Raw genomic sequence first — 14028 nt, forward strand, 5'->3', positions numbered from 1 at the left:
ACCGCTCCGGCGGGAAGGTAAACGGCATTTCCGTGCGCTGCTCTGGTTCGCCAGAAGCGGCTTAGTCCTGCTGGCCACATGGTCCGGAAGCTGTACGCCGGCTCCCTCGGCCAGTAAAGCGAGATGAGCGCTGCAACCCCAGAGTCGGCCACGACTGGACCTAATGGTCAGGGGTCCCTTTACCTTTACCTTTATTTTATTTAAAGCCGTTTACCAAAAACAACAACACCCCATTAAACTTATCAATAAAAGACAGTTAAAAACTGGTGTCTTAAAAAAAATTCAAAACTAATTAAAACCAACCATAAGCTAGAAGTTTGTAAGGCATGGAACTTCTGTGCGTCAGGGCAGATTTGCCTAAACAAACAAAAATGTTTTCAGCAGACCCCGGCATGTATACTCTGATGTCTGAGAACTGTAGAATTGCAGAGTTGGATCTCTGAGAGTCATCTAAGTCCAACCCCCTGCAATGCAGGAATCTCAAATGATGAATCCATGGCCCATCTCAATTGGCAGGGAATTCCGAGGTGTAGCTGCTGCCACACTAAAACTCAGAGTTTCAATCCTCCCTGGCCATTTTTTTTTTTTAATATATAAATATTTATTAAGGTTTTTTTATAAAAGAAATGCACAAATAATAAACAACATTAGTTATATCATAACAAAATCTCATAACTTCTTTGGACTTCCTCACGTCTCCTGCTCCCACTTAACATCGTTGAAAAAAAATTTTCAAGCAAATTATCATCTTGTTTATAATCTTATTTCCACTCATTTAAATATAATCTAACAATTCTCCAAAAGGTTTATGTTTTCCTTAATCTCACTTATCATCAGATTCCAGTCTAATTTAGTGGTGGCCAATTATTTTATGATCAAGCATCCTTCTTAACATTCTACCAAATTACAATATTTTTGTAAATAAATCTTAAATTTCTTCCAATCTTCTTCAATCCTTTCTTCTCCCAGGTCTCGGATTCTGCCAGTCATCTCCGCCAATTGTATATAGTCCATCAGCTGCATCCTCCCTGGCCATTGGCCATGCTGGCTGGGGCTGTTGTGAGATGTATTTATTTTTTTAAAATGATATTTTATTAAATTTTAACAATAAAAGGTTATAAGACAATAAATAGAAGGAAAAACACAAGAAAAATACAAAAACACAGAAATACAAAAGTACAAAAATACAAACATTTAACATAGAAAAAAGAAAAAAGAAAAATCCCTCTTTTTAAATTTCTCATCTTTGATTAACTTATTTTCCTGACTTCCTCACGCCTCCCTTTTTTGTATTCCATTTAAAGATTGGTTCAGCAAATTCATATCCTGTTGGTTTATCCTTAATTATTTTTCCTCACATATTATAGCTTCAAGTTTTCATCTAATGCCAACCCGTTCTTACATATTCTTATTTTACCTTATTACTAGAACCCCTTCATTTCATTTCAATGTCATCAACATTCCAAAATTTTACAATGTTTCTGTAAGTAGATTTTAAATTTCTTCCAATCTTCTTCCACCAACTCTTCTCCCTGGTCTCGGATTCTGCCAGGTGAGATGTAGTTCAGTAAGGACCTAGACCAGGGGTCAGCAAACTTTTTCAGCAGGGGGCCGCTCCACTGTCCCTCAAACCTTGTGGGGGGCCGGCTATATTTTTTTTTGCGGGGGGAATGAACGAATACCTATGCCCCACAAATATCCCAGAGATGCATTGTAAATAAAAGGACACATTCTACTCATGTAAAAATACGCTGATTCCCGGACCGTCCCTGGGCCGGATTTAGATGTTAGATTGTTAGATGTATTGGTTTTTATGTTTCTGCCCTTTTATGTTTGTACATATTTTATGGGCTAATAGCCGTAAATAAATAAATTTAATTTAAAAAAAAGGCGGTTGGGCCGAATCCAGCCCCCGTGCCTTAGTTTGCCTACCCATCACCTGGAGGGTCTATGGCTCCCCCCTCCACACACCTGCACTGGACCCTTAAAGGTGGGAAGACAGGGACCTGCAAAATGGGGGAAAAAGCAAATATATGTGGCAGCGTTCTGCTCGCATCTGTGCTTTTCAGTAAGGGTGTGCTGCTACGGATTACGAGCTTGGCCCAGCCTGTGGTTAGTCTATTTGCCCTCCAGGAAGCCTGTGTTGTCGCCCGGCCGCTGATCTTGGCAGTCGTGCCGAGCAAGACAATGGTTTTCTTCCCACAACGGATGGAGGCCCTCTGTAATTTCCCTTCTCTTACGGAAGCTGGGATTCTTCCCACCCCTGTCCCACTTCCTTTCATGGGGTTTATTTTCCATGTCCCTCACTCCTCCTCCCTCTTCTGGGAAGCCCATCCTGGCTGGGGGGTTTCACGGGAGCCGCGCTCCTTATTTCCCCCCGTTTGTTTTTATTCCTGACGTTTTAGACCCCATCAGTTTTCTCCAAGCAGCCCAATACAGTGGTACCTCGGGTTAAGTACTTAATTCGTTCCGGAGGTCCGTACTTAACCTGAAACTGTTCTTTTTTTATATATATATAAATAAATTTATTGATTTTCATCCAGTTATACATTTTAAACCGAATACAACATATTATACCTGTTTTGAACTTCCTTCAGTGCCTCTGACAATCATTCATATTTATACCTTTGGTACACATTCCCTTTTTTCATATTGCCATTATAACCTGAAACTGTTCTTAACCTGAAGCACCACTTTAGCTAATGGGGCCGCCTGCTGCTGCCGCGCCGCCGGAGCTCGATTTCTGTTCTCATCCTGAAGCACAGTTCTTAACCTGAAGCACTATTTCTGGGTTAGCAGAGTCTGTAACCTGAAGCGTATGTAACCCGAGGTACCACTGTACATGATTTTCCCACCTCTTTGTTTAATTCCCACAAAAACCCTGTGACGTAGCTTTAGGCAGAGAGGCAGCGACTAGCCCCTAAGGTCACACCTGGTCTGTCCCAGTAACAACAACAACAACAACAACAACAACAACAACAACAACAACAACAACTTATTTATACCCCGCTGCGTTTCCTCAACAACTCTGGGCGGCTCCCAACAGAATATTAAAAACATGATAAAACATCAAACATTAAAAACATCCCTAAACAGGGTTGCCTTCAGATGCCTTTTAAAAGTCAGATAGTTGTTTATTTCCTTGACATCTGATGGCAGGGCGTTCCACAGGGCGGGCGCCACCACCGAGAAGGCCCTCTGCCTGGTTCCCTGCAACCTCACTTCTTGCAGGGAGGGAACCGCCAGAAGGCCCTCGGAGCTGGACCTCAGCGTCTGGGCAGAACGATGGGGGTGGAGACGCTCCTTCAGGTCTACAGGGCCATTTAGGGCTTTAAAGGTCAGCACCGACACTTTGAATTGTGCTCGGAATTGTGTGCTCTAACCACTATGCCACTCTGGTTCGGACAAGCAAAACAGTTTCAAAACTGGTGCAAGACATGAGCTGGAGATACAAGCTTCCATAGGAAATGGCCTACTTGTGCTGGAAACATGAACTGGGTTGCAAAAGGGCAATGGGTGAATATATCTGTCTGCCTAAGATCCTAAAGTTATAGCCCCATGATCTCCTGTAGCTGGCCACCCAATCTGACAATCTTCATTCCCCCCCCCCTCCACAACATACACACTGCCATACTTTGTGGGGTTTTTTAAAGAATATGTATTAAGATTTTACAAGATCATACATACAAAAATACATAATAAAACAGAAAAACAGAAAAAAAATACAAAATACAAAAAATAATAATAAATAAACAAAAGAAAGTTAAAACAAATCCACTTTTTTTTGTAACCTTAAACTCATTAGCTTGTTTCTTTGACCTCCTCACACCTCCCCTTTTTGTATTCCCATTAATATAATCAAATCAGCAAATCCTTACCGTCTTTCAATTATCTTAACTCTATATCTTAACATATTAAAACTCTTTGTTTTCACCCATTATCAATTCACTTTTGCATACGCTTTTTTAACTTTGTTGCTAATACCACTTATTTTCAATCCAACATCCACACTGCCATACTTTGGATGATACCCCAAGTCACTTCCAAGCCTGTGATCTGTATCCAGAGATGCTCAGTGAAATCTATTGCTTTGTATGGGGGTCTCTGGGCGACGTGGGATCTGGACCCTGCTTGTGTTTTCATTGGCCCGCAAGTTATCTAGAAAGTAACCCCCTTTTGACCAGATAAGCTGGTTCTGGCTCTTAGTTGGCTTCTCCCCACCCATTTCTTTTGGCTCACAGCACCGGGGACAGTTATTTTCCCACCCGCACTGTTTTTTGGGAGGGGGAGAGGTCCTGCTCCATCTGGGCTCAATGCTTGCAGCGCCGACAGACAATGAGATCACTTCCTGGCCCAGATCCAGTCCCAGAATCTGCTCCCTGCGACTTCCGGTCGTTCCCAGAGAGCTCTGCCACTTTGAATGCTTCCCAGGGTCTCCGTGTTTCTAAAACCATTTTGAGTTCTGCACTGACAACCCAACTCAACGATGTTGTTGTTTTTATACCCCCAGATGGGCGGGGTATAAATAATAAAAAAGTATTATTATTATTATTATTATTATTATTATTATTATTATTATTATTATTATTATGTACAATGCCAAGTGAGCCGTTTTGCCCAATTCGGGGCATGCCGGTGATGTGGGGCAGGAGTTTAGAAGTAATAGTGCCACTGTATTCTGCTCTGGTCAGACCTCACCTGGAGTACTGTGTCCAGTTCTGGGCACCACAGTTCAAGAAGGACACTGACAAACTGGAACGTGTCCAGAGGAGGGCAACCAAAATGGTCCAAGGCCTGGAAACGATGCCTTATGAGGAACGGCTAAGGGAGCTGGGCATGTTTAGCCTGGAGAAGAGGAGGTTAAGGGGTGATATGATAGCCATGTTCAAATATATAAAAGGATGTCACATAGAGGAGGGAGAAAGGTTGTTTTCTGCTGCTCCAGAGAAGCGGACACGGAGCAATGGTTCCAAACTACAAGAAAGAAGATTCCACCTAAACATTAGGAAGAACTTCCTGACAGTAAGAGCTGTTTGACAGTGGAATTTGCTGCCAAGGAGTGTGGTGGAGTCTCCTTCTTTGGAGGTCTTTAAGCAGAGGCTTGACAACCATATGTCAGGAGTGCTCTGATGGTGTTTCCTGCTCGGCAGGGGGTTGGACTCGATGGCCCTTGTGGTCTCTTCCAACTCTATGATTCTATGATTCTAGAATGTGTGCTTTTATTTAAAATGCATCTCTGGGTTATTGTGGGGCATAGGAATTTGTTCATATTTCCCCCCCAAAATATAATCTGGCCCCCCACAAGGTCTGAGGGACGGTGGACCGGCCCCCTGCTGAAAAAGGTTGCTGACCCCTGGTCTAGTCCAACCCCTGGCAATGCTGGAATCTCAGCGAAAGCATCCCTGACAGATGACCACCCAACCTCTGCTTAAAAACTTCCAAGGAAGGAGAGTCCACCACCTTCTGAGGAAGACCATTCCACTGTTGAACAGCTCTTAACATCAGAAAGCTCTTCCTAATGTTGAGTTGGAAACTCCTGTCTTGTAACTTGGACCCACCAGTTTAGGTCCTGCCCTCTGGAGCACCAGAAAACGGTCTTGTTCCACCATGGTGGCATATCATAGTTGTGGCTGGTGGCCCTCAATAGCCCCCATGAATCTGTCTAATCCTCTTTTAAAGTCATCTTTAGGGACGCGGGTGGCGCTGTGGGTTAAACCACAGAGCCTAGGACTTGCCGATCGGAAGGTTGGCGGTTTGAGTCCCCATGACGGGGTGAGCTCCCGTTGCTCGGTCCCAGCTCCTGCCAACATAGCAGTTGGAAAGCACATCAAAATGCAAGTAGATAAATAGGTACCTCTCTGGCGGGAAGGTAAACGGAGTTTCCATGCGCTGCTCCGGTTCGCCAGAAGTGGCTTAGTCCTGCTGGCCACATGACCCGGAAGCTGTACGCCGGCTCCCTCGGCCAATAAAGCGAGATGAGCGCCACAACCCCAGAGTCGGCCACGACTGGACCTAATCATCGGGGTCCCTTTACCTTTACCTTTAGGCCGGTGGCTGTCACTGCCTCCTGTTCCACCCGCGTAGGAATTTAATTGACAGGTTAATTAATGAAAGCATCTGGCCCTCAAAATGCCGCCGATCCCAGAGGCTAGGGGTACCAGAAAGCAGATAAGGCTCCATTTCCCTGTAAATAAGGTCAGCAGGGCACAAGGTATACAGATAAAAATGGCTGGGTCAAAATACCTGCCAGTGGCTATTGTCACATAAATGGGGAGGGGGCCGTGTGACTTTTCCTCTTGGAATACTGCCATTCCCATTTGCCTTCAATGGAACTTGCGCACCCTCCGACATTTCTCCGATGAAAATAGGGACATCCTTTTGCACATCAGAAAGCTTCTCCCACGCACATCAACACATCAACATCGGTCACCTTGACCAAATTGCAACTTTTCCGCCATGGGCAACACCTTCCACAGATAAATGGAATGAAATAAAAATGGTAACCGCAAGCTGCCTTGAGTCCCCGTCATGGGAAAAAAGGTGGGGCGGTAATATTATTATTATGGAAACTCTGAGAATGATCAGGGACATAGGTAAAGGTAAAGGGACCCCTGACCATTAGGTCCAGTCGTGGCTGACTCTGGGGTTGCGGTGCTCATCTCGCTTTATTGGCCGAGAGAGCCGGCGTACAGTCTCCGAGTCATGTGGCCAGCATGACTAAGCCGCTTCTGGCGAGCCAGAGCAGCGCACGGAAACGCCGTTTACCTTCCCACCGGAGTGGTACCTATTTATCTACTTGCACTTTGACGTGCTTTCGAACTGCTAGGTGGGCAGGAGCAGGGACCGAGCAACGGGAGCTCACCCCGTTGTGGGGATTCAAACTGCCGACCTTCTGATCGGCAAGTCCTGGGCTCTGTGGTTTAACCCACAGCGCCACCTGCGTCCCAAATCCTATTGAACTCAGTAGGACTTAGTTCTGAGTAAAATTGCGTAGGATTGCGGTGTGAGGCTGCCCAGCCTTGACCCACTTACCCGGGAGTCAGCTCCATTGAATATAGCGGGACTTACTTCTGGGTGGACAGTGTAAGGCTCCATTTACAATAAAGGAATAAACACTCCATGCATTTCCTAAGAAACAGAAGCACTGCAATGAAATAATTTAAGGTGGATGGGTGACTTTTCCCTTCAGAATTATAGGAAGGTCTTCGTATGACAGCTTCACCGTTCCCTTCATTTGGTCAGGGATTTTATATTCAGGATAAACAGGGCTCCGTTTTCGCCCCTACACAGACAAGCGCCAACTTTTAATTGTTCTCCGAGACACGGAAGGAAAGCTAAATTCAGGGACATTCAGGGATCATATCAGAATCTGTGATGGCTCTTGTAGTTCCAGGACTGTCCCGGGAATATCGGGACACTTGGAGAATATCAGCTTAGGCAGATAGGTATCTCCCCCGAAGGAAGTTCTCCAGCTGAGAGATGGGTCTCTGTCCTGTCCCTCTTATTATTTTCCTTTTGCTGTTTCCCCTGGTCTGGGGATTTTGAAAAGGCCTCATTCCTGGCATTTCGGGAGAAGAGGCAGGCGGTGCTGTTTTCGAAGGGCCCTTCATCTCCGCAAGAGAAGCTAATTTTAGAACGTGTGATTGATTGATGCTGCCCAGAAGCAGCAGCCAGCGTCTGAAAGCGCTCCAAAGTGGCAGGAAATGGTCCCAGAGACCGCTTTGCAGAATGCCATCTCCTTTTTGTGCTGGCGTCCCAAACACGTCCGCTGTCCTGATTCATGCAAGCATGCAAGGCGTACTTTAAACACATACACACACGTATAAATTCCCGTCTGTGTTCTCTGCACTAAACTAAAAACACTCCACCCTTTGGCCACATGAAAATAGCTGGACTCTGATTTGCGTCTCGGACGTTTGCGGACCAAAGGAACAACAAACTGAACATCTGCAACCGTTTGGGATGAGCCAGCAATTCAGCCAAGGTAAAAGCTGCAGAGCTGGACTTGCGGGTGTTACTGGGGGGTTTGCTGTCGAGAAAACCCGCACGGTCCTCGGGCAGGAATGAAGCTGCGCTCCGAAAGGCAGGCGTCTAGGACGCGAGCCAATGCAGAGATGCTGCCAGAAGAGGGAAGGAAGAATGTGTGCTGATCCCAGGCAGGCAAGTCCTAACAAGGAGGGATTTTTCAATTTATCAGCCTGGAGGCCTGGAAGACGCATGCTTCTAAATCCCAGGTGGCTCTCTTGTCGCTTCTCTCCCGGGGTGCAGGTAGTCTGCACGTGCTCAGAGGCTTGTTGTCGCTCGGGGACAGCCGCAATGGGGGAAGTCCTGACCCTCTGACTTTGCCGTATTTGTTGAGAGCAAAACAAGGGATTCAGAACTGCTGCTGGTGAAAGCAGCTGGAAATGGGAAGGGAGACCTCTGGGTGCTGGAGATGAGTTTATAAACTAGGTGGTGCATCCTCTGTGATTCTGCACAATGTGTGTGTGTTGGGTGGGTCGGGGGGGACACATGAGAATGTTTTATTGGGCTCTGGATTCAGTTTCTTGAACATTTCAGCTGTCAAAAAAAAAGTACCGTATTTTTTGCTCTATAAGACTCACTTTTTCCCTCCCAAAAAGTAAGGGGAAATGTGTGTGCGTCTTATGGAGCGAACGCAGGCTGCACAGCTATCCCAGGAGCCAGAACAGCAAGAGGGATTGCTGCTTTCACTGTGCAGCGATCCCTCTTGCTGTTCTGGCTTCTGGGATTCAGAATATTATTTTTTCTTGTTTTCCTCCTCCAAAAACTAGGTGCGTCTTGTGCTCTGGTGCGTCTTATAGAGCGAAAAATACATTAAGTTTCCAGCCCTCCTTGTTGCAGAGTTATTGGGATCTCAGAAGTCAACAGGGGCTGCCAAGGGCTCATTATCTGTTTTAAGACATATTGTGGTGGGGCAAGCCTAAGAAGTAAACCCCACCAATTCAATGGGGCTTACTTGCAGGTAAGGGTGCAGGACATTGCCGGCCATGCAGGGGAACCCAACGCTTGCGTACTCCAGTAACTCTCACGGCATTTAGTGGTGCATCTTTACACGGCTGCTGCACAGATGTGCACAGAAAAATAATATATGAGTCTTAACTCCTAATGTTGCTCCTCCCCACCTTTTCTAGGTTCCCATTGCCTTCTCAGAAACTTCGGGAGGACCCAGCAGAAGAAAATGGCCCAGCCCGCACACCTGAATCAAAATCTCCCAGGTAATGAGAAATTTGCACTTTATTTTACTCTGCTTGTGATGAGGAACGACTAAGGGAGCTGGGCATGTTTAGCCTGGAGAAGAGGAGGTTAAGGGGTGATATGATAGCCATGTTCAAATATATAAAAGGATGTCACATAGAGGAGGGAGAAAGGTTGTTTTCTGCTGCTCCAGAGAAGCGGACACGGAGCAATGGTTCCAAACTACAAGAAAGAAGATTCCACCTAAACATTCGGAAGAAGTTCCTGACAGTAAGAGCTGTTTGACAGTGGAATTTGCTGCCAAGGAGTGTGGTGGAGTCTCCTTCTTTGGAGGTCTTTAAGCAGAGGCTTGACAACCATATGTCAGGAGTGCTCTGATGGTGTTTCCTGCTTGGCAGGGGGTTGGACTCAATGGCCCTTGTGGTCTCTTCCAACTCTATGATTCTATGATTCTATGATTCTATGATTCTAGGACCTTGGGTCTCATGCCATGCAAGGCATTCCCAGATCCTCTGAAACAAATGGTTCTAAGTCCGTCGTGGCCTTTAACTACAATGGGTCTACTCTTGAGTAGAATTTAGTGGGACATATCCCATAGGGTGCTAGCTGCCTTCTGCCAAATCATACCATTAATCCATCTAGCTCATTAATCCATCTAGATTCTAGAGTGACAGCATCTCTGTGGGGGTTTGGAACAGACCTTTCCCTAGCCCTGCCTGGATTTCCTGGTGGTGGAGCCTGGGGTCTTTTGCAAGTAAATCATGGTTAGAATCTCAATCTGTGCTGGTCCCGTGGGCTAACTGAGAGGCGAGGTCCAAGTCCAGTCTGAGGTCGAAGGTGCACAGAATCATAGAATCCTAGAGTTTAGCACAGCGCGCAGGGACTCGCTGAGCGAGTGGCTCGGTTTAAACCAGGCATAGGCAAACTCCGGCCCTCCAGATGTTTGGGACTACAATTCCCATCATCCCTGACCACTGGTCCTGTTAGCTAGGGATGATGGGAATTGTAGTCCCAAACATCTGGAGGGCGGGGTTTGCCTATGCCTGGTTTAAACCAGTGTTTCCCAACCTTGGGCCTCCAGCTGTTTTTGAACTACAATTCCCATTATCCCTGACCACTGCTCTTGCTAGCTAGGGATGACGGGAATTGTAGTCCCAAACATCTGGAGGGCCGGGGTTTGCCTATGCCTGGTTTAAACCAGTGTTTCCCAACCATGGGCCTCCAGCTGTTTTTGAACTACAATTCCCATCATCCCTGACCACTGGTCTTGCTAGCTAGGGATGATGGGAGTTGTAGTCCAAAAACAGCTGGAGGCCCAAGGTTGGGAAACACTGGTTTAAACGACCCCCGTGGGCCGCTTGTGGCCCATGGGCTGCAGGTTGCTAACCCCTGATCTAGCCCAACCCACTGAAATGCAGGAAAATGCAGCTGCATTGATCGAACCTGCAACCTTGGCATTGCCAGCACCACATTCTCACTTTGGAAAGGACGATTCTGTGATTCCAGGATTCTATATATCTGTGTGATGGCCTGGGATTCCGATTCAGAGGCTGAACCGGAGGAGTCCCAGCCTGCACAGGAGTCCCCGCCTCCCGGGCCGGCTGAACTGGGGCAGGGCCTTGATTCTGAAGCGCCTGCACCTGTGCCGGATCCTCAGGAGTAGGCACCAGGTGATTCCACTCTGGCTCCAGAGGTGGTTGAGGACTCAGTGCCTGCAGGTGAGTCTCCCCCTGGGCCCAGTAACCCTTCAGCCTCTCCTGAACTGCAGAGGCTCAGGGCAGAGAGGCGAAGGGAACTGGTTTCTCCCAGGAGGAGTGCTCACCTTAAGGCCAGGAGAGGCGGGTCTCCTGGGGGCCGGGACCACCCCTGGCCTCAGAGAAGATAAAGGCCAGTCAGCCCGGTCCCAGGTTGCGGGAGCAACGTCGTTGTTGAGTTCCTGTTCCTGCCCGGACCCAGACCTGACTCTCCAGTGTTCCTGTCCCCGCCCGGCTTCCTGTTTCGGACCTCGCCCCGCTCCTTGTGGACTGATTCCAGGCTAGTGACCCAGGACCGGACTTTGACTACGCCAACGGTAACCTTCCCCCCGGGATCAGCACAATCTGTCTCTGCATCCAAGAGGAGGAAGCCTCTTTGGGACACAATGGGGTGGAAGACTTGGTCCCTTCTCTGTGTGTGTTTGTGTGTAAGACTCCACCCCTGGCCAGAGGAAGGAAGCCTGTACATGAAACTACAGGAACCTACAATTTCCCCTCTATGGCAAATTGGTATAGAAAAAAATTGGGGTTGGCATTTACAGCCCAATTCTCTTTCAAGGGACTCCTAAGTGTCCCACTAAGTCAGGGATGTGGGTGGCGCTGCGGTCTAAACCACTGAGCCTCGGGCTTGCTGATTGGAAGGTTGGCGGTTCGAATCCCCACTATGGGGTGAACTCCCGTCGCTCTGTCCCAGCTCCTGCCAACCTAGCAGTCCGAAAGCAGGCCAGTGCAAGTAGATAAATAGGTACCACTCCAGCGAGAAGGTAAACGGCGTTTCCATGCGCTGCTCTGGTTCGCCAGAAGTGGCTTAGTCAGGCACTGAGCAACATGCACTCAAAGTGAACAAGCAACAAATCAATTTGCGACTGGCCAAGCCCCTCCCCCTGTGGCAGCCATCTTGTTCTGGCGCGCACAATATGTTTAGGAAATTCCAAATGGGCACACGGACCTGGAAAGGTTGGGTTGTGCTGAAGAGTTCATACTGTCTTGACGGCTCTTCTTTTGATACATGTTTGTGTCCATCTTGCTTTCAGATCTTGGGGGACCTTTCTTGTACCGTGACCAGGAGGAGGAGGAAGGTGGAGACAAGGCGTCCTACTCGCTGGAGACCCCCTACGGCTTCCTGTTGGATCTTGACTTTCTCAAGTACGTCGACGATATCGAGAAAGGCCAAAGCTTCCGGAAGCTTCTGCCGCAGCGGAAGTCTAAGGGGGCCAAGCAGACCCCAAACTCTTCCCGGGGCCAAACCAGCGGCTGGACTTCAACGGAGTCTCTTTCGTCAACCACCAGCGCGGATCGGAAACCAGCCTTCTCCCCACGCTACAGGCTGTGGGGTAGTTCCTCCGACATCAAGGAGCCCGTGAGCAAACAGGCCTCGCTACCCGCGTCTCCATCTCCCATCATCCACCTCCTACCTCCTCCTCCTCCCAAATCGCTGACGAGGAACACACGTGTGGAAGAAACCTTGCAGGAGACGAGCAAGCGGTTGGAAGAACAGCAGCTGGGTCTGCGGGCAGGGGGACCCTCTGCAGCCATCGGGGTGCCTGGTAGCCCTCCCAGGATTGTGTCTCCTCAAGATCACTCTCTGACGGGGGAAAGCCTTGCCGGCTCCGTCAAGTTAAGCCCCTCCAATTCAGGAAGGAGCACGCCAGCCACAGCCGTCGGTCCTGCCCACCTCCAACACGTCCGTGAGCAGATGGCCACAGCTCTCAGGCAGCTGAAGGAGATGGAGGAGCAAGTGAAGACCATCCCTGTTCTAGAAAAGGAGGTTTGCAGGTTGAAGGAGGAGAAGGAGCAGTTGCTGGCCGGGCTCTGGGAGAAGCTGGAGATGGATGGAGGCGAGACTTGTGTCTTTAGCTTCCCTCCCAAGTCTCCAAATTCAGGGGCTCCCGACACGGGCAAGGAAGGCTTTCGGGCCAGTGCTGAGGTCGAAAACGACGGCGAGCCTTCGAAAGCGAGGACAAGTAAAATCACCGAGTTGAAGAGACTGACAGAGAAACTGTCCGGTTCAGAAAGAGCCAGGAAGACGAGCAGAGGAGCAGCTTTCCCTTCCAAAACCGGAGAGCCCACGTGCCGGTCTGTTGGCGTCGGAGAGGAGGTGGACATGAACGAGGTGGTCTTCTACTACCGGTGCCAGAAGCCGAGCCGAGAGGTGGCCGCCGGCCGAGAAGCTGACACCAAGGACGCAGAGGTGTGGGTCATGGAGTCCTTACTCGGGGTTTCGTCGGAGGCCGAGAAGGAAATCCAGTTGCTTCAGCAGACGGTCCAGCATCAACGAGAGGTCATCTCCATGTTGGAGGGACACCTGCAGGAGGCCAGCGATGAGCTCGAGGAGCTGAGGGTGGAAGTTTGCTCAAGGTTGCCAAAGCGTTTGACCAGCAAGGAGACAATGGCCCGGCCGTTGACAGTGGAGGCCAGCATGGAAGCTGCTCCAGCCATGCGGTCTCAAGCTGTGGGCACCCACATCGAAATGGCAGACAAAGCTGTCCAGTGCTGTCCGCAAGTGACCAGTGTCAGAGTTGGCTGCAGCCCACAATCTCCAGATGTTGCCCCTGTGCAATGTGGGGGGAAAGCTGCCCAGATTGTTCCAGAGGTGGAAAGCAAAGCCCTGAGGGAGGACGGCAGATCCGCTCCAGGAGAGCCAGACCGCTGTACAGACGCGTCTGTACCGGAAGATGCAAAACCCGGAAAGCTGCTGGAATGCGGAGTTACTGAAGCATCCCTGCAAACAGAAAGTTTGGGTGTGGATCTGGACTTGCTCCCTCAGTCCGTGACGAGGGACCAGGAGGATGTGTGTGTGCAACCGGATTCCGGAAAAAATCCCACAGGCGCTGGTGAGCCTCCTTCGGTCAAAGCCCGAGTCTATTGGCAACCTGCCCGAAAATCTGAATGTTCCCATTTCCACTGCTTTTGCATCCAGGCATACCTGGAGCTTGGGCTGGGTTTTATTTATTTATTTCGGACCTCTGAGGATGTGCAAAGTGTGCTTCCCTCCACACTGGGAGACCGCAGCTGGAGATTTGAGTGGGGGGGGGAGGTTTCCCTGTGTTTTCCAGTA

General features: G+C 48.8%; 1 protein-coding gene across 6 annotated transcripts in view; it reads left to right on the forward strand.

Annotated features, from left to right (window-relative positions):
- The window catches only part of KANK3 (KN motif and ankyrin repeat domains 3), a 35439-nt gene that overhangs the window by 4225 nt on the left and 17186 nt on the right, over positions 1-14028 (forward strand). The window contains exons 1-3 of one of the 6 annotated variants that reach the window (XM_081846073.1): positions 7462-8164; positions 9153-9236; positions 12005-13804. In XM_081846073.1, coding sequence (XP_081702199.1) covers positions 8107-8164; positions 9153-9236; positions 12005-13804 — 1942 coding nt within the window. In that variant the 5' untranslated portion in view covers positions 7462-8106. Of the gene's footprint in view, positions 1-7461; positions 8165-8245; positions 8269-9152; positions 9237-12004; positions 13805-14028 lie in introns of those variants that run through there. The other 5 variants (XM_081846069.1, XM_081846068.1, XM_081846072.1 and 2 more) reach the window with 5 other exon arrangements.

The sequence above is a fragment of the Podarcis erhardii genome, assembly GCF_964252035.2.
Source record: "Podarcis erhardii genome assembly, chromosome: 18".
Classification (NCBI taxonomy): Eukaryota; Metazoa; Chordata; class Lepidosauria; order Squamata; family Lacertidae; genus Podarcis; species Podarcis erhardii.